Consider the following 21320-nt stretch of genomic DNA (forward strand, 5'->3'; position numbering starts at 1 on the left):
ATTAAAACCATAGTAATTGTACTGAATTTGTAACACTTTGAAAGGTCTGAAAATCTATGGGTCTGCCCAAGATGTCCTTAAGGGTCATGGAAAGTATTTTACAGGTATATTTGGAAAACAAAACAGCAAATAAACATTTTGTGCTGGTACCCTGAAAACTTCAGATTATTCAACAAACCAATTAAATGATCTTTCCATTGCTTGTCCTTTATTGACATTTATCTTTTAATGTGCAATTTAGTTCTACCATATTTAAATATTTTAAAGATAATTTTAAAATCTACTCTTCATTTCAAATACAGAATGTAAAGCTACCTTGATTCTATATTCATGTTGAGCCTTTTTTGCCTAAAATATAAGAATTTTGATATGAAATATTTGATCAACATGAATGTTCAAGGTTAGGGAACATGTTTGTTCATCTTTGTGTCCTCTTTATCTAGTACAGTGCATAGCAGTGTAGGCATTCAATATATGTTTGCGCACTAAGCTAAACTAAGGTAATATTGGAGAACTTCCCAAAACTTGAAGGACATTGTTTTTCTTGCTCTCTTATATTCCTCATCCGAACCTTCTATTTTGACCATTGACTAGAAAATGGTAGAAAAAAGAAAAAGAAAACTCTGAGGTTGGCTTTACCTAGATTTATTTCCTTTTGTATGTAATATTAATTTAGCATAAATTAATCCTTAAAAGAAAGCATTTCTCTGATGTTTAGTAACAAGCTATGTTCACTGAAATAAAAATCAGATTTCTATAAAATAAAATTAAATGCTACTAAGTGCCTATTAAAATTTTGGTACTGACTGTCTACTTGAAAGTAGCAGAGGTTTAAAGATGGAAACTGCTCTTAAGGAACTTACATATAAACATTGTAATTTGTTTAAGACCCTAGAAGCAGGAGGGGAAAGGCATTCCAGATGGGGAGAAACATTCCAGTAGAATAATTTAGGGAATGGGCTCTGAAGCAACACTGTCTGAGCTTCAACCCTGACTCCATCTTGTCAGAGGCCTTTTTCTTCCTCTTATGCTTAGGGTATAGAGAACATCTATAGTGCTGTTCTGAGGATCTAATGAGCTAATAAAATACCTAGTCCATAAATATGTTCTTATTGTAATGACAAGTGATCATCTATTTAGCATGGCTAGACATCATTTTCCAACTTTATAATGGTGTAAAAGCAGTATGTAGGGCTGGGGTTGTGGTTCTGTGGTAGATCACTTGCCTAGAAGTGTGAGGCACTGAGCTCCATTCTCAGCACCTCATTAAAAAATAAACAGACTGAAGTTTAAAAAAAAGAATAAAAAGAAGTTTTAAAAAGCAGTATGTAATTCAGTAGAGACCGTATTTTGAATTTTGATGTTTTCTCAGACTAGTGACTCATGATACAGGTGAGCCACAGCTTCCTGTCAGCCACACCATCACAAAGATAAACAACTGATACTTCATGGTGTAGTGTTAGTAAGTTATCATGTTCAGTAGGTTTGATGTAGAAAATGCATTTTCAACTTATGATGTGTTTATTGGGGATGTATCTTCATTATAAATTGAAAAACAGCTGTATTACTATTATTATATACAAAGACTTGGAGCTGGGTCTTTGAAAGACTCAAAACTGAGGGAACAATTCCTTTATTAGAACAGTGACAAGTTAGAAACAAAAGGTTAAGGACAGATGAAGTAGGCCACTGAATTCCCAAATATTGGGATTTTATTTTGTTACTAGAGAGCCACTAAGTGTGTTAAATAGGTTAAATAGCCCCATTTAAATAATGTTTGAATAATTTTAGCTGTGTAGAATGATTTGGGAATAGGGAAAAATAAAAGACTGAAAAAATAGAATAATATTAATAGCTAACTTTTATTATATGTTTTCTCAGACCTTTGTAAGATATTTGCAAGAAACACTAATTTTAAATATTATTATTATGCTGAAGGTAATGTGATAAATACAGTTATATGGGGTATCTGATTTAACTCTTAAAACAACCCTATAATGTAATACTATGCTGAACTTCCATCTTATCCATGAAAAAAACTGAGACTCAAATGAAAATGAATTGCCTGAGACAGAGCTAGTAAATGGTACTAAACATGATTTACATTCAAGCTGTTTGACTTCAAATATTATAGTTCAGTTGGAAACTGATAAATGAAAAGATTTACACACACAAAAAAAGACAAGACATGATTTTGTATCTTCCTGGAAACAGGCTAAAAGAAAGGATTATCAGATAACTGAGATTTCAAACCTTGAGATTCACACAAGAAAAATGACCTGTGTCTGTGTGTGTGTGTGTGTGTGTGTGTGTGTGTGTGTGTGTGTGCGTTACTTAAACTATTGTGGGAAAGTTGTTCAGAGCAGAAGGAAATTAACTGCAGTTAAAAGTGCTCAAGGACAGTTTGATGAGAAATGCCCTAATGGTGGCAGACTTAGGCAGAATGAAAGCAGGCATATGGCATTACTGGGGAGCAAAGAATATACATATGATATTAAAGTAAAAGAATAAACAGTGATAGACAATAGTAAATAAGGAGAAATTTAGATACTTGCTGTGAGCCCAAATCACATTTTCATCTGTTTTATTAAACTGATATTATCTATAAATGTCTCTGACTTATAAGATAGTAATATATTGGGAAATATAGGAAAGAATGGTAAAGATATGTCAGGTGGCTTTGGTTTAATTTGATGTATTTAGAAGTAAGAAAATATTTAAAGGTTTGTTCTTAATAGGACTATCAGAATGAGATTGAATTTTCCTTGTCTCTCACTGAACTCTTTCAGATAGGTGGGACAGGTAGCTCCAATCCCACTAAAATTTTTTAGGTGTTGACCCCTAGCTGGAAAAATTTATGTGAAAACTCCCAAAGAAACTTGGATAGTGAATAAATGCTTCGATATTTCATCTCTGACAGCTGTATGTATATGAAGGCACAATAAAACACACAGCTGTAGGATCATCAAATGAACAAAACTGAATGCAGAAGATAGTCTTTTACAATTCCAAGTAAAACAAATGGTCCCCCAATAAAATCGTCTGTAGCTGTACATTATTCTTACTAAGGTCCTGCGGCTCTATAGGGCAGGCTCTATGATTCATGAAAGCTGTGTGTCTAGCCAGAATTCAGGAGGCTCCGCGGCCTTCAGAGGGGTATGGAAAACCAACTGATCCGCAATGCGCTTGCCCAAACCGCAGCAGCCTAGCTCTGCAAACCTCGCTTATCCCGAAAAAAAAAAAAAAAAAAAAAAAAAAAAAAAGTGTGTGTGGGAGGGGCGCGCGTTGAGGAAAACAAGAACTCAAGGCAGAAACCAAGAGCACGCTGATTGAAAGGTTGTATCCAGCACAGCGGCCTTGGCCGCCTGCAAATCCCAGCATCCCCGCCTCCCACAGGAGCCAATGAGGAAGATACAAGTTCCTATAGCCAATCACATTCCAAGTCAGCCTATCACCGGACTGAATTCTGGGACTTGTGGTTTTCACGTGGCAACACTGCATCATGGTGGTTAAGGCGAAAAGCCACGCGTCCGTATTGAAACGAAAGCTCCATTTTATAAGTCTTCTGTTGGCCTCCAGGTTGACTCCATATTATTATTACTCCCAGACCTTACACTCTTTAAGAATCATAAACGTTTTCTGCTAATGTGATAGAGAAGAACAAATCCAAGCTACTTTCTGACCAAAATATACTTGTCCTACTAGTCTCCCGTCCTTTAACCGTTGCTCTAGAGTCTCGCGAGAACAGTCCCGTTGACTCGTTGTCATGCCTCCTGAAAGGCGGTTCACACGAAGACTGACATTGGCTTCAGCCAACAGAATTGCCCTTTAACTAGCGCCTCCACAGCGTGTGGGGAGAGGCCTCATGAACTCTGACCTCAGCTTTTCGTAGCGTCCCGCGTCTGCCACCCCCGCCCCGCGGAAAGAAGGAGGCGGGTTTTGGCCTCTTGCCCTAGGGAGCGAGTGCCGAGGGAGTGGGAGCGAGACGGCCCGAGTGGAAGTGTCTGGCTTCCTCCAGGAGAGGCCCTGCTGTATGCCCCGCCGCCCATGAGCTCGTTCACCCGCGAGCAGCGCCGTCGTTAGGCCGGCCCCGTAACTCTGCTTCCCCCGGGACAGGTTCACGTCTCTTCGGGGAGGGGGCATCCTGTGGAGGCGCCTCCAGTCAGCGTCGGCGTCGCGCTGCGACCCTGGAAGCGGGAGCCGCGGCGAGCGAGAGGAGGAGCCCTAGCAGCGGCGGCAGCGGGCAGCAGCAGCCACAGCGCCAGCGGGCGGGATCGAGGCCGTCAACATGGCGAGCGCCTCGTACCACATTTCCAATTTGCTGGAAAAAATGACATCCAGCGACAAGGACTTTAGGTGAGGCCGAAATCTGATTCTAACCCACCTCGGGGTCCCCCATCCGCGCCCCGGCCTGCATGCCGGCCTGGCCCCACCCCTTTCGGCCTGGCCGGGCTGCCTAGCTTCCTGAGGTCTCCAGCCCACCGCCCCGCTCGCTCCCGGATCCCCGCGGGCCCCCTCCAGCCCCCGCCTCCAGCCTTTCCTCTAGGCCGTTGTCCGCCGCGGCCGGGATCCCTTCCTTCTGGGTCTCTACGCGCTCCCACCGCATTCCTTGTCCCGGGCGACGTGGTTCCCGCGTCCCCACAGCGCGGAGGCCCGGAGTCACCCGGTATTGTGGAGGAGGGAGTCGCTCTAGGCGCCGAGCCCCGGCGGCCGGGCCTACTCGCCGGCCCTCGGAGGCGCTAGGCCGCCCAGCGCGCCCGGGCCCTAGCTGCTGCCCGCTCAGGGACGCAGCATCTGCCTGCTTTCCCGCAGATGTGGGCCTGGCTGCGTTCAGCTGGAACGATGAACTTTTTTCCAGCTCTTCGCTGATTGGGTTATATACTTTTTCTTCGGATAATGCTTTTTTTTGAAGGTGGGAAGAAGGGGGAGGGGAGCTGGGATGAAGGAAACTTGGCCGGTAGGGTTTTCCCGCCAGCATCTTGTCAGTTTTCCTTGTCCCGGTGAAACCCACGCAAGATCACGGGGTTTCAGAAAGTCTCATCCTTATATCCAAAATCACTGCCAGAGGGTTGGATTGCTGAACCTTAAACCAGGCAAACGACTCTTCTTTGAAGAAGGGCTGGTGAACATGAAGCAGTAGTTCTGTTCCAGGATACTTATACTGTTGATTTCAAATTCTTGTAACATGCACATTTAAGATTTGTTATATTTTCACAGATTATCTCTAGGTTTTTTTTTTTTTTTTCACTCTGCAGGGACTGTTACATCCCTTCCTGCCTGCCTTGTATTTCTTTACAAATAAATAAGCTCTCCATCAAAAAAAGGAAAAAAAAGCTATTTATTTCTCGGATACCTAAGTTTTCTTCTCTTCTGCTATAGTAGTTGTAATTAGCGTGCATTTTAAAAGAACAGGCAATCTTCAATTAAAATTATGGGTAAAGAACTTCTTTTTCTATTTGTATGAACAATAAGTTTTAACACCTGAAAATGTGTCCAGATCATGTCTATTGGGAAGAAATTTCCCAATTTCTGAAAAAGGAACCATGAAAAAAAAGCAACGATGGTGTTCCTAATAAAATTTGTATGCGGGTGTAATAAAATAGTCAATGAAATGCTGGATTGGTTCTGTGACTTAAGAACCACAGGATTTTTTAAAAATGTTTTGCTACCAAGAGAACTTTTAAGTGTTCCATTTGTAACGTCTAAAAACTAATTTGCTGACTATAAAGAGTTTAGTGCCGAGTTTTGGGTATTGTGGAATTTTAGATTTGTGTAGTTCTAGGGCCAAAATCAAGATTATTGAGGGGAATAACATTTTATGTATTGTTTTAAGGATTGGGATGCTGTTTGATTACCTTTGGAGTTTTGCTTTCTCACAGTTGAAGTCTTGAAATTTTTAATGGAACATAACATATACCTTTCCATCATGTAAGGTGTGTGGTGTGATTCCCTCATACCTTATGTCAGTTTGGTTCGTCCTGTAAAAGTACCAAATTTCATTCTGATTCAAATTTTAGTCTAAAGTTAGCACTTCTACCATATTACAGTTTTGTTGAACCAGACAGAATCAGATGTAATGTTTAGATAAAGAGTAAAGAAATCATGTCATGTGAAGATACAGTGGATGTGATTATTGATTGAAATTCCTTTATATTTCTGGCAAAAGAAAGTAATGTATATATGCCTGGGTTTTTGTTATTTAAATAAACTATATGAAAGAAATACTACTTTGATGCTCAACTATAGTGATTGCTGAACTTGATAAGGATTATCTGTTTACTTGGGTTGGAATGAATCAAAACTTTGCTTAGAGGGTTATGTATTGATATAGTTCTAATAGTTGGTGAATGCTGTTAAACATCTTGAGGAACAGTAAGTGACTTTCAGTTATTAACTGTTTTAAAGACTTGTAATATGCTTTAGCCATCCATTAACAAGTCTTTGGAACTAAATGATGCTTTGTTCACATAGAAATTTAGTTATTTTGACAAAAGTACCGGGATTTATGATTACATATTTTAAAATAATTAGTGCCAAAAGGATATTGAGGGCAAGGGTAATTAACATGTCTGAAGCACTCTACCTTGTACAAAGGACAGCGGAAGAAAATAGTGCTGCCAAAATGAAGAGTTTTATTTTCTTGATAGAATCTAGGAGAATTTTACCCAGTCACAAGATAGAAGTTCTAGTCATGCACTGTTCTTTGCTGTGAACTACGAGATCTTGGGCAAGTTACTTAATTTGAGATTACATTTTCACTTCTGAGAGGCTTGCACAGGGATAATTACAAAAGGTCTCTTAGGTAACTACATGTTCCATTAATGCAGAGAAGGCAGAGAAACATGCAGAATTTTGGAATGTCAGCACTTTTAAAGAATCTTTTTGTCGGTAAATCGTAGGCCTAATGTATTGAAAAGACTCACCAATTTTTATCTTCTGTGTTAGTATAACATTATTTGATGGTAAGATATTAAGAGTTTTGAAAAATGGAGAAGCTTTGGGAGAGAAATGTCGAGTCTGGAACCTTTAATAAAAATGGTACATTTGTGTGTCCTAATAGCAGGGATAGTGCCTGTCATATACTAGTCTTAATTTGGGGGAAAACAAATCTTTAAAATTATAAATGCTAATTCAGATAACTCTTCAAAAGAAAAATGAAGAAACATTCTTTGGGAGAGTTCTTAGAATAATTTTTCTCATCACTTCCCCAAAGGAAACACCTTCTGCTTCTCCCCCACCCCAGAAAACTTTTATACCAGTGTGTTTTGGTGATTAGGTGATTGTGTAGATAACAGAGTGAAAACTTTTAATGTAAATGAGCCCTGCGAGTGAGTACTCCATACATGACTATTAATAGTGAGTATTCGGTGGGTGGAGGCAACTTTTCATCTGCTTCACCACTATCTGAATTAAAGTATTGCAGAGAATCAAGAGCTAAGGAAAATATTACTTCATCTCTCGATACATATATTTCTGCCTATTGTGAACTTCATATACTTCATTTTATTTAATGTAATTGGTAAAAGTGGACAGTAACTATATTACAGGTAAGGAAGCAGATTTGGCTTAGTTATTTCCTCAAGGTCAGAGTAGATTTGGGATTTCTGGAACCTCTTTACCCATGAATTCTTATTTTTTTCCCTCACTAATTAGATGTTTATTTAAATAAAACATGACGATATAAACTTTCAGAATCACCTATTACCATGCTAGGCTACTTCTCTAGGGTTTTGACTAGTGGTATTATAAGTCAGGCCTTAAATTTCAATTTCCTCTAAAATTAGGTTTATGGAATATTTTATGCTGGAATATACTTTTAATAATTCCTTGAGAGGAACTTCAGAAAGAGCCAGTGCTTGCCCTTAGTGAATACACGTTTGCTGAATGGTCAAGACACTTTTGTAAAAAGATAAATGATCCCATGGCAATGTGTAAGTGTCAGACATTAAGTAGCAGAGAAGATTAAAGCAAGGAAATTCAAGACCTGAGTGAGGTCTTGAAATTCTCAGTAGAAAATGTGAGAACAAGTATGAAAGCACACTACAAAATTTCAGTAGGGGAGAGGGAGAAAATAATTTTAACTGTAGCTGGGCAATGAGGTATTGTTCAGGGAACTTATTAAGGACAGGGACTTTATCTTACTGAACTGAAACCTCTGTGTAGTTCTTTAGGCTTGTGGTTCTTCAATAAGTGCTTGTTTTAGTTGAATTGTCTATTAGTTCCAGAGTTAAAAAAAATAAAAAGTTTCTGTGTTTACATATGCATATATACACATATAAGTGTATATATAAAAGAATTTTAAGAAATCTCTAAAAAATCATTTTGTTTAAGTGCCACTTGATACAATCTCAATCACTATTGTAGAATGCAAGCATTTCTTAGTTTCAGCATGGTTTATGTTACAAGATAAGGTGTTTTGAATATTGGAAGACATTTTCTCTTGAAAATTATTTAAAATGCTTATAAAAATCTAGACCTGTTAAGGAGTCATAGCAAAGCACTATTTGAGCATTAACAGGAAATACTGATTGAAATTATCTTGACTACTTGGAGAAAATCAGGTGTCATGAGAAAAAACAGATTTGCAGAGATGAAGAAGGTGATTCCTGGCACATTTTAAATATTTTTTAGGTTTATGGCAGCAACTTACTTGATTTTAGTCAACATGATTTTTCTTTATAGATATACTATAAACATCACAGCTTACTTGATTTTAGTCAACGTGATTTTTCTTTATAGATACACTATAAACATCAGCAATGGTTAGGATTCACTACTGAAAGAGAGGGGGATGTTATAGAGGATACTTGGAATAAGAGTAAAAAATTAGTTTTATTTACTCGAACATCACTAAGACTAGGCTCATTTATAGCTTTTCAGGAAATAAGTGAGAAAAAGTGAAATAACAGTGATGTGTGCTCAAGAGCTTTGAAAGATAATTGATTTACTGGGTGATACAGTTGACCCATATCACCTAGAAATTGTGTTTATATGTGAATATGTATGTTTATATAGTGTGGTAAAAGTTACTCATGCAGTCAAGGCATCTACTTCTACTGAATTTCTGCTTCTCAACATTGGATTTACTAAAGATATATTTTCCCTTCAGAGAACTGTCAGTTCAGGAGAATAATCCAGGAGTAGAAGTTCCAGACCATGACAGTCTTGTTCATCACTGTGTTCCCAGAGTTCACAGCACAGGTCCTTAAGCTGGGACCCCCAAATAATTTTGAATATATGAATAAGATTGCACTGCCTGCTGATTATATGCACTTGGGAATCCCATAAGAGTCTGAAAGTGAACAGTTTCACATTTTATTTTTCACTTCCTACCTTAAGCTAAATTATCCTTATTTTGGCTTTACTTTATCCCCCTGAAAGTCCAAAGCAGAACACCTTGGGTGCTACCCTTGTCCTGCCTTTCTTCTCTTCTTTAATTCTATGATGAGTGTTTCTCAAATTAGTCTCTCTATCTCATACTTCTTCCTAATCTAGTCTCTTGTTCACTTTGGCCATTAGAATTTATTTCCAGCTGATTATTGACTCCCCCACTAATTTTCCTGATGACAAGATAAACTCCAAATTTCTTGGCAGTTGCCTTCCTGGCTGTTGTTGACAGTTCACTGCAACTGCCCTCCCTTAAGTCTCTAACAATCTTCTGATATAACTGATTTCAATGGATATTTTCTTTGGTCAATCTATTTGATATTGAAGTACCATTTACCACTTTTTACCCCCCTCAGAGTTTCTTACATAGGCATCCTAGACACAGGTGAGGCTTATTATTCATCACAGTGAGGGAGAACACATACAACAGGGGGTCTCTGAAGGTTGTTAGGGGAACCTATTTATTTGGGTAATTTAAGGAGGGTCTAAAGAAGTAGAGCTTTACTTTAAATTGGATGTTTCTGTGACACTGGCATCTTAAATTTTATAGGGATTGCTGGATGCAGTAGCACATGCCTGTAATCTCAGCAACTTAGGAGACTGAAGCAGGAGGATCAAGACCAGTTTCAGAAACGTACCAAGGCCCTGAGCAACTTAGAGACCCTGTTTCAAAATACAAAGGGCTAGGGATATTGCTAAGTGGTTAGTGCCCCTGAGTTCACTCCCCAGTACCAATAAAAAAAATACATTTTATAGGGAAGGTACTGTAATTGATAAAGTAGCAGCACTTCTAGCTACTAACTAGCGAGGGGGACATTTTGGTATTTTGTGTTTTTCAGTGACCTTGTCTGAATTGGATGTTCTATAAAATTGTTTTATGTCAAATAAAAGTTTATGCTTTAGTTGTGAGCATCAAGTCAGTTTATAATAACATTTTGGTTTAACAGGAGATTCAGGTCAGTTTCTGGATGTCAGACTGCATGTTTTTTGGTGGTTGTTTTGGTTGGTTTGTTTTCTAGTTCCTATTTATGGCCAACTGCAGATGAAATTGTGCTACAGGACATTAATCCACGGTGTTCATATCCTTACTGTGGCTGAAGATTTTGTTGATTCAGGATTAGCAATATACCCCTATTCAGTGTAGTTTATAGTTAAACCAGAGTAATCCTTTATCATAGTGAAAGATGAGTGAGTGATCCATCTGATGTGACTGGCTGTGCAGTTACATTAAGACTCAACAGGGATACATCACTTGTTGTAATATCCAAGTCTTTACTTCTTTCTTCCTAACTCTTATCAATTAATTATGTTCCTTATGTCTAATCCATTTTTGATGAACTATTTTACCTCATGATCTCAAATATAATTGGCCCTTATTATTGTAGTAATTGCTTTCTGTGAAGTTGTCACAAACGTCAAATTTTCCTTCTGACTGAATGAAGATTATCTAACTAGTTTTTTTTCCCAGAAGGCCCATCTCAACCTTCTTGCACTGAGGAATCCTAGCTGGACAGCACTTTAGTACTGTGTATAGGGGATATATTAAACAGCAAAATCACCAACAGAAGTACTAGTGTGGAAAATCTGGCACTAAGTAGGCTAAGAAGATACTTGTTTATAATTACGAGAGCTGAAAAGAAGAGTTGAAAGTAGGAGGCAGCTGAGAATGTGTGTGTTGGGGTGACTCAAACGTTTTACCATTCTCTAGTTGTCTGCAAATGATTATGAAATGAGGAGTATTAATTTTGGGCTTACAAATAAATTTTAGCCAGTAGGCAAATTTGCAGATACGAAATCTGCAAAAAATAAGGATCAGCTCTCCCATTTTCCCCCATTTTTATTGATGACCCTTATTCAAGCTACCATAATTTCTTAGCTTAGACTGCTGCAGACCTAACTGGTCTCCATTCAGTCTGGCTAAGCGAAGGATGGTTCTATCTAAAGTGTTGTTCACAGTGGTGACTGTAATAGTATTTTTGAAAGGCAAATCTGTTTATTTCATTTTCTTCCCATCTCGATCCCATATGCCTTTCAGTAACTTTCCATTACTCTTAGAATAAAAACTAAAATTCTAATGTGATTTACAAATCAGTTTAATTCCTGTTTTTTGCTTACCTGGCACCAGTTTTCTCCCAACTCCTGAATAATTCTGCCTGTTTTTCAGATTTGTCTTCTCTGACACACAACCCATAATTTAGCCTAGGTCAGGTTACTTTGTTACACCACTGTTTTTTTTTTTCTTGACATATTTCTTTATGCATTTATCTCAGTTTATGATTATATAGCTACTTAAGCAGTTTTAAAAATAGGCTTCTTACTAGACTAATGTAAGCGTCACATTAGGAACTGTCTTCTTTGGCTATCCCTTATATCCACAGCAGCTAGTACCGTACCTGATGTGTAGTAGATTTTCATTACATAGTGAATGGTTACATAGGGCCAGTCCCCAGCTTGGCCTCAACCTACATTTCCTTTTTTTAAAAAATTAGTTTTCTATGCGTTAGTCACACTAAACCACTCCCTATTCTTTTACTCTAGTTCTCTGCTGCTTCCCATCATCACAACCACCAAAAAGGAAGGAAAAAAAATTTAAATCTCAAGCCAACTTTCCCTGTGAGATCCAAACTGACAGGTGGTTCTTTGATGTACTCATTTCTGTATGCTCTTGAATACTGTTTTAAAACAAAATGCTTAACAGTAATAATTGTCTAGTTACCTAGTTGGTGTATTAGATAAAAAAGGACAGGACTGAGTCTACATATATCATCTTGGTCCTTAGCACCAAAACCTAAAACAGTAATGTCTGCTGAAGAGTCATTTCCAAATTAGCTGTTGAATCTGCTGTGGACAGCCTTCAAACTGGTCTGACAACTTCCTTAAAAGGAAATAAATAGTGCAAATTTTTTTTATCAGATTAATGAAAGAAAGTACTCCCAGAACTTTCTGACTTCAGAATCATCATTGAGAAGTAACTCTTGATATTATAGTATCTCAATCTAGTTTTTCTGATGTTTAAAAATACTGTCTATTGCTAATTTGCTGATGCTCATTTCAACTTTTTTTTTTAACCATAGATTTTTCAAAATCGGTAAGCGTTTTGAGGTCAGGGCAAAGACTTATTCACCTTTTTATCTTTTCTTAGCTCTTAGTATAGGTGTTCCAACCTATAATAGGCAGCAAATAAGTAAATGATTAAGGAATGAATCTGGGTACCAGAGCTCATTCAGAACCATAAGAACAACTTTTTATTTGGAATTATCTGCATGTTCACTTCAGTTGATCAGTTTCTCTTGAAGCAGATAACTGCTTTGAAGTGGTATTTAGGTGTATAATTTCTATGGTTATTTAATATATTTTATTTAAGTAAGATGGTTAAGGTGCTTTTCAATGCATTATATGTAGAATTACTTGTATTAATATGCTATACAGTTTTTTTCCACTTCAAAATATGAACATTATGTGGTTTTAATTTTGTCTTCCTATTTTATAATGGGAAGATGCTTCCAATTAGAACTGTGTTGATTTTTTAAAAGTATATGCCTCATTTTTCTTTGAGTATAAACTTTATAAGCTGTTTTACAGAACTTGATAAGAATTGAACTACATGGCTTATGTATAGTTTAGAACTTTAATAAATTAGTATTAAGGACCATCCTGGTTATTAGAATTATCCTTAAAGTTATAAGTAGTGAATTGATAAATTAGGTTGTTTTGTCAGCCTTTACAACTTAGTTTATTGCCACATTGCCTATCTCCATAGTTGTTTATCAGTTCATCTCCAATTCTTATCAGTAGTTCTTTTAAAATTTAAACATGGATTTTAACATTCATGTATGAAACATAAAATATTAGATTTTTACTCAAACTGGATCTGGTTCAGTAAAAGAAAAAGGTGTTAATAAAAAGGTGTAAAGTAGTTGTTATTTCAGTTGGATTATTTTTATGGGTGGAGGGGAGCCAAGAATTATAAGAAAAGTTGATTTGGCTTTAAATAGGTCTTAGGGCTTTATTTGAATGTGGTTACCTCCTATTCTGATAAATTAATTTTAAAATAGTAAATTTTGTGGTAAAGTACATGGGGAAAAAATTCAAGATTCTATTTATCTTATCCTCTTCAGCTCTTTCATTTAAAACTTAGAGTAGATGATTGATCACTCTAAGGTATTGTCAGACTATTCAGTGTTAACCTGTCCTTTCTCTAAGATTCTTCAGCAGGGGAGAGGTGGATGTCAGGTATAACAACTTTCTAGAATTACCTCTTACCTTTTTGAAAATACCCTTGATTTCTTGTAACAGAAGTTGGGATGGGATGAGAATTTATATTGGAAAATATCCAGAATTTATAATACATGACTCCTGATGGGACACAAATTATTGTACGAAGGTGTTCTTAATGTTTGTGGTTAAGGGCTTCATAGATAAAATTAAAATCCCATGCAAAAAGGAAAAAAAAAAAAAAAAAAAGATTTTTTTTTCTCCCCTAAGATCAGTAATAAAATTACTTAGAACAAATAAACATTCACTGCACGTATGTTAGTAATTATGAAATCAAGACTGAGCAGGGGATGATAATTTTGAATAATGTTACTTAGACCTGAAATAAGAGCATATGGGACTTAAAAAACATCTATCTGAAAACAGTGATTTTTAAGTAAAGTCTATATCCTTTTTGGTAGCTTTTAGTTTAAATTTATGATCACTTAAAAGTAGGTGATTTTTTGTAATACACTGTACTGTGTTCCTGGTAAGTAAATGATATAGCACTGGATTTGAAAAATCAATTTATTAGTGCTTTAAATTTTTTGAATTAACAAATTTTAATTTGTTAATAGGTTTATGGCTACAAATGATTTGATGACGGAATTGCAGAAAGATTCCATCAAGTTGGATGATGATAGTGAAAGGAAAGTAGTAAAAATGATTTTGAAGTTATTGGAAGATAAAAATGGTGAGGTACAGAATTTAGCTGTCAAATGGTAAGTTGTATTTTGCTACCCCTCCCACACGTTCTGTGCCTGAAAAAACTCCATATAATTGGTAATTATCTTAGGTTTTGTACTGTTTTTCTAGAGTTTTATTTTTTTTTAACACAATACCTTTATTTTATTTGTTTGTTTTTATGGTACTGAGGATTGAACCTGGCACCTCACACATGCTAGGCAAGGACCACAGAGCCACAACCCCAGCCTGAGTTGTTTTTTTTTTTTTTTTAATTATTTTTAGGTAACTAGTGAATGTTTAGTGTTTGTGGTACATGTTGTATTTCCATACACAAAGTAAATTAATGAGCTTTTCATGGTATTTCTTTTAACTCTTACATATTTAGGTAATTCCAGAAACAATGGTTCTCTAACTTATTTTACCGTAGCCTAATGTTTCATCTGGGTTAAAAGCCTATTTGCGTGTGACTTTTATATTTTCATAGCGATGAAATTTAAAACTAAATGAAGAAAAATAAAAAACTAATTTTTTAAAGAATGGCAGCTTACAAACTATCTTTCCTTAAAATTATGGAAATTCTGATTGTCTTTGGGTACGTAATGCAATAGGAGCTTTTCGTTAGATATGATATTGGCAGCTCAGTTTCTACTAAGAATAATTGGGTACAGAATTTGAGTTCTCCAGTTCTATTAATATACCTGTTTAATTTGCAGATGCCAAATTTTAGAAACCCTAAATTTACATAGCAAGTTATTAGTAAGTATGACCTTTAGTTTAACACAAAAATCAAACTGAAGTTATGTGATTTTTGTATGTGTTATCTTTGGTATCCATTTAAATAAAGCATTTTTCTATTATTACTCCTTTGTTGAATCCTTTATAAAGGTTTCAAATTTGTTTTAGGCTAAGTTCTTAAATATCTGCTCTAAAAGATACAAAAAGTGAAAAGTCATTGGTCAACCTAGAATCTGTAGATACGCAGTATAAATATCTCTAATTTGGAACATTTACAAGTTTAAAATAAAACAGGTCTTTAAGAACTCGTAAGTTGTAGAATAATGCAACTGAGTCAATAATTTTACTTTAACTTTTAATCTTATAATTGTTTCTCATGTGCCTAATAAACAAAATTCAGCTTTGTTCAAAATGTGTAAACATTTAGGATCATATAAAAGCAGTAATGAAAAGTAGTCTATGTCCCAAATTGAGAGTAACAAAGTACATAGTTCTTAATTCACTTAAGTATGAATTTTGACTCATTGGGAACCTGAGTTTTTTGCTCTTCTATGTTTACATTATAATTAAAGAGGTTGGGGAAGAAACTTATGCATACATATTCAAGAAAGTAAAGGAATTTAAGATATAAAAGAATTCATCATCCAACAGAAAGATCACCAACAGAAAGATCTAAAAAGGTTCTTTGAGGTTACAGATGTTTTTGAAACCTTAAAGAACAAATATCTTCCAGTACAGATGGTTCTAGTACTGTTCCAGAACATAAGGTCTGAATACTGTCCACTTTTATTTAAACCAATTACTGATGATAAATTCTGACCAAAGATAACTCTAGAAAAGAGCAACTACAGACCAGCGTCATTTGAATGTTCAAAATAAAATATAGCAAAAAGTTAAAGAGCAATACACCCATGACCTGTGGGGTTTACCACAAGAATGTAAGGGTGATTACTTCAATATTGTGTGCTTTATGAGTATAGTTATTTCTCATGTTTCCTTTTGGGGAAAGGAAGAAATTACATAGTTGTCATCACACTAATAAGATTCAGCATTGATATTTGATTGGGAAAAACAAAAAGCACTAGTGCACTCATTATAATTAGGGAGGTAAAAACATCTTCCAAAAAAACCAGCATTGTACTTTACATGCCATTGGAGTGAAGAACAGGTGAAGGATACTTTATCTCCAGGTTCCTCTTTAACATTAAAAATTAAATTTCTCCAAAGCTAATAAAATATCAGATAAATTCACACTAAGGTTGGGGACAAAACAGCTGTATGTGTCTGTTTCTCTCTTTTTTACGAGTATTAGCCACTGTAATTTGGGGTGGGGGGACAATAGGAAAGAGCGAATCAATCAAGAAAAAAATGTACATGATAATTCAGTGAGGTAGGAGGATGTAAAATTTAGAAAATTAGTAACTTTTCATATACTAGCTTTTCATTTACTTGTATGAAAATCAGTAGCTTTTTACATCATCTATTACAACCAGTTAGAAGCTACAATGGAAATTAATGCCCACTTATTATAGCATCAGAAAAGACAAAATACTTAGAAGGAAATGTAACAAGAAATGTTAACAGTGGGACCTTGAATAGGAGTATTATATAAGGTAAGGTTACAATTTTAACTTTTTCGAACCATGTGGGAGAAAACCAGAGCAGTGGTACACACCTGAAATCCTAGCAACTCTAGAGGCTGAAGTAGATCACCAGTTCAAGGCCAGCCTCTGCTACTTGAAAAGACCCTGTCTCAAAATAAAAATAAATAAACTAAAAGGTCCGGGAATGTGGCTCAGTGGTAGAGTATCCCTAGATTCAATCCCCAGACCTACCAAAGGGAAAAAAAATTGTGGGAGAAAAACTTTGAAATATTCTTAGATAAAAATGTTCTTGAGCAAATGGAAAGACATCCTGTGCCCTTGGATAGGGCAACTCAGCATTAGCATTGTAGAGTTGAAGTTAAGACAAATTGACTGAAATTTATCGGGGTGGGGTAGGCATGTGTACATAATAGTTGAAAAAACTGAAAAAGTTAAACAATTATTGGTGGTGTAGGGGTGGTATTTAGCCCTATGAAACAAACAAACACAAAATAATACTATTATGTCTTTATAATCAAAGCAGTTAGGTAGCGGGGCATTCATAGACCAACGAAGCATGTTATAAAGGTGGTGTCACTGGGGGATAGATGAAACTTTTCCAAAAGACTGGAAAACCATTTGAAAAGATAAAATTGTATTGTTACACAACATCTCCGTTCAAGGTCACATGGTTCAGATTTTGTTCACAGTAAATTAGCTTTGCCTATTTTAAAACTTCATGCAATGGAATATAGAATGTGATGGTTTGTGGCTGGCTTTTTTTCTCCTGACTTCTGTGACATTTGTTCGTGTATTAATGGTTTATGTCCCCCCGCTTTTTTTAAAATCCATGGTTAGTAGTTAACTGATGTTATAATTTGTTTATTCACTTGGTTCCTTTCCAGGGTTTAGCTATTGGGAATAAATGAACATTCCTGAAACAGTCCTTGTTGGGACATGTATCTTTTAAATTTCTTCTTGATTGGTGCCTAGGAGTGAAATTGCTGTTATCTATTTAAGTCTTTGAGAAGAGTTGTTTCCCAAAGTATATGTTCCATTTTCTTGAAGTTAACCAAATGCACCACATTCTCACCATTTTTAGTTGTATTGGTCTTTAGTTTTAGCCATTCCAGGAGTTGTTTATGTATTAATTTACATTACTCTCATAACTAACAATGTTAAAACCTGTTTCATATGTTTCATTATTGGCTGTTTTTTGGTGCAGTTTTCTAATATTTTGAAATTGAGTTTGTCTTTTCATTTATCAAGTTGTAGGATTTCTTCATACGTACTGGATATAGGTTCTTTGTTACATACTTTTTTGCAAATATTTTATCCCAATTTGCTGAGCTTAGGTTTGTTTATTTTTTTGCGGTACTGGAAATTAAACCCGAAGCTCATAAATGCTAGATGTTGACTCTACCACTGACTTACATCCCCCTCAATTTTTTTTTTTTTTTTTTTGCAATTATTTTCTATTTCCTACGAAATCTTTCTTTACTTTGGGTCACTAAAACTTTCTCCTAATAATCCTTATGGTTTTAGTTTGTGCTTTCAGTTCTATGATCTGTCTTGCTTTGTGGAAGGTTTAAGAATTGGGTTCACTTTTTTTTTTTCATGTGAATATCCAGTTGTTATAGCACTATTTATTGGAAAGACCTTCTTTTCTTGCTGAATTACCTTGACATTTTTGACAACAAATCAGTTGACTATAAATGTGTATTTATAGACTTTCTTCCGTTCTGTTGATCTGTTTGTCTATTCTTATACCAGTACTACACTCTTCTATTAGCATAGCTTAGGTTATTTTAACTTTGGCAACACTGACATTTTGGAATAGGTAATTCTTTGGTATGGGGGGCTCTCCTGTATCTTCTGTGTATTGTATGATGTTTAGCAGCATCCTTTGCTATTGTTCTCTGTTTGCCCATAGTATTCCTACTACCCCCAATTGTGACGACCAAAAATTTCTTCTATAGACTTTCTTCTATAGACATTCCCTAATGTCTCTTAGAGAGTAAAAATCACACCTGCTTGAGAAATGGTGGTATAGATTGTGTTGTAGCAAGTCTGAAATAAGGTAGTTTAAATTCTTTAGCCTGTTCTTTTCCCCAAGGACATTTTGTTGTTGTTTTTTATGGCCCATTGTATTTCTATGTAAATTTTAGTTTTAGAATCAATTTGTCAAATTCTGTTGTTAAAATAATCAGCTTGCTCATTTTTTAATTGGAATTGTGTTGAAGTCATAGAAACATATGAGAAGAATTCACATCTTAATACTGAGTCTTTCAACTGTGAACCATAGTATTTCATACTAACAGTAGTTTTTGAGTCCTCCAAGTTTTCTACCTAAGCACCCACGTCAGCAGTGAATTTAATAAGCTGTGTTCTCTCCTATTTCATTGATTTCTTCTCTTTTATAGATGTTTTCTTCTGACTTTCTAATTTAAACATTTAAAGATGTGAATTTTCCTCTAAGTACATCTTTGGCTATATCCTATAAATTTTGTTATTTTTACCAAAATTGCAAAATATTTTTAATCTCCATTGTGATTTTTTTTTTTTTTTAAATCCATGAGTTATTTAGAAGCAATTTATCTTGATGCTTATTTTTACTGGTTTCTGATTAGATTCCACTGTGGTCAGAGAGGCATACTTCTGAGATTTCAGGACACTTTTTTTTTTTTTTTTTTTTTTACATTTACCAAGATTTGTGTTATAGCCTACCATATGGTAGATCTTGGTGAATATTCCCTGTTCATTGAAAAGAATGTATATTCTTTAGTTATTGGCTAAAATGTTTTATAAATATCAGCTCAGGATAATTGATAGTGTTTAGATTATATCTTGTCTGACTTGTTTGGGTAATCTTGATTACTGAGAGGGATTTTTAAATTTCCAACTATGATTGTTGATCATCATTTCTCTTTGTAATGTAAGTTTTCCTTTCATTTTAAAATTGTGTTAAAGACAAAATTATTTTTGTTATTATTATTATTGACATTTATTTGAACAGTAAGGAAAGCTTTATTCAGGGCTGTTGTCATAGGTGGCAGGATTGTTACAGTAGGGGAGAGACATTGGGCTTAACTGTGAATATAAGGATAAGTGGAGATTTATAGCCAGCAAGCAAAATGAAGGAATCGGGAGATGTAAAATTACAGGAGAGACACCAGGGTGAGACCTGCAGACCCAGCAAGTGTAGAGGCCAGGGTCAAGGCCTAGTTGAAAAGTGGTCTCAGAGGAATCTGACTAAAATTTGGTCAGTGACTGTGTGGACATATTTATTATAATAGTTATGTCTTCTTGATATTTGAGTCTTTGAGTATAACATGTTTCTCTTTATCTCTGGCAACACACCTTATCTTGAAATATATTTCCTCTGATGTTCATATAGCCACTAGAGGTTTTTTTTTTTAGATTCGTGTGTGTAGCATATTGTTTTTATTATAATTTTAACTGTCGTTTTAAAATTGTTTCTTAATAGGTAACTGGGTCTGGCTTTTTTGTTTAGTTTTATGATTTCTGCTGTTCAGTGATAGTGTTCAGTTGACTCACTGACATTTATTATAAATATTGATATGGTTGAATTTTGATATGTCATTTTAACTTTCACTTTATTTATTTATTTATTTATTTTTATGTGGTGCTGTTGAGAATTAACCCAGTGCCTCACACTGAGCTATAGCCCCAGCCCATCAATTTACTCTTGTTTTCTGTTTTTGTTATTATTTTCCTTCTGCCTTCTTTTGGGGTAGTCAAATACTTAAAGCAGCACTTCCTGAAGTTTGATTCAGAGGGGCATTGGCACTAATAGGGCCAGACTGTTTTATGAATAATACTGAGACCTTATTTTCCCTTTTGATTTCTCGTAGTGCACAGTGTTAATTTTCTAGAGGACACATGACAGCAAACTGAATGCAAAAGCAGATAAGGAAATTCTATATTCTTTTAATCCCAAACATGAAAGTTAGTTGCAAAAATGTAAAAGCAGTACTTGTACTGTTTTTGGTAATTTTTTTTTTAAAATTTTTGAGAATATAATTATTTTTCTTAAAAATGTTATTTATTCCTAACGTAAATGATTTTTATTTAATTTTAATATGGTAAACATTGACAGACCCACTTAAAAATAAGTTCTTTAGGGTCTTCAGTGATTTTTGAAGTGGATCTTAGACCCAAAAAGTTGGGAATTCCTGTTACATATTTTGTTTTGATTCTTCTGTTGTCTTTTGAGATGTGTCTTTATAGGCTATAGGGATTACAAATCTTGCCTTAAATTTGTCACAGTCAAGTTAGTTAATATTGTACTACTTGAAATAGTTTATAAACTCCCATAATAGCAGTCAGTGCATTTGCTTTCTTCCTATTGTTTGTGCTACTGCTTTTTTTATTGATTGATAAGTATGTGTATGTGTGCCTTTCCATAATACAACATTCTTTGTGGTTTGAGGGGCAAAATACAGCCCTTTAAATGTTGCTTATTATGTATGTGCACATATACCATTTCTGGTAGTGATAGTCACTCCTTTCTTTTGATCTTGATCCAAATTACCATCTGGTTTAATTTTTCCTTTAGCTTAAAAAGTTTCCTTTGCTAATTATCGTAGTACAATTCTGATGGTGATATATTCTTTCTACTTTTGTTTATGTCTTTGTTTTTGTCTTTGTTTC

The 21320-nt window shown here is 35.3% G+C and overlaps 1 protein-coding gene across 1 annotated transcript in view; it reads left to right on the top strand.

The window, feature by feature from the left end:
• The first annotated feature begins 1960 nt into the window (after nucleotides 1–1960).
• CAND1 (cullin associated and neddylation dissociated 1) overlaps nucleotides 1961–21320 on the top strand; it is a 43861-nt gene continuing 24501 nt past the window's right edge. Inside the window, exons 1-2 of the mRNA XM_079142207.1 lie at nucleotides 1961–4356; nucleotides 14220–14363. Of these exons, the coding sequence (XP_078998333.1) occupies nucleotides 4289–4356; nucleotides 14220–14363 (212 nt within the window). The 5' untranslated portion in view covers nucleotides 1961–4288. The remainder of the gene's footprint in view (nucleotides 4357–14219; nucleotides 14364–21320) is intronic.

Source organism: Sciurus vulgaris (genome assembly GCF_902686455.1).
Source record: "Sciurus vulgaris genome assembly, chromosome: 5".
In the NCBI taxonomy this organism is placed as follows: Eukaryota; Metazoa; Chordata; class Mammalia; order Rodentia; family Sciuridae; genus Sciurus; species Sciurus vulgaris.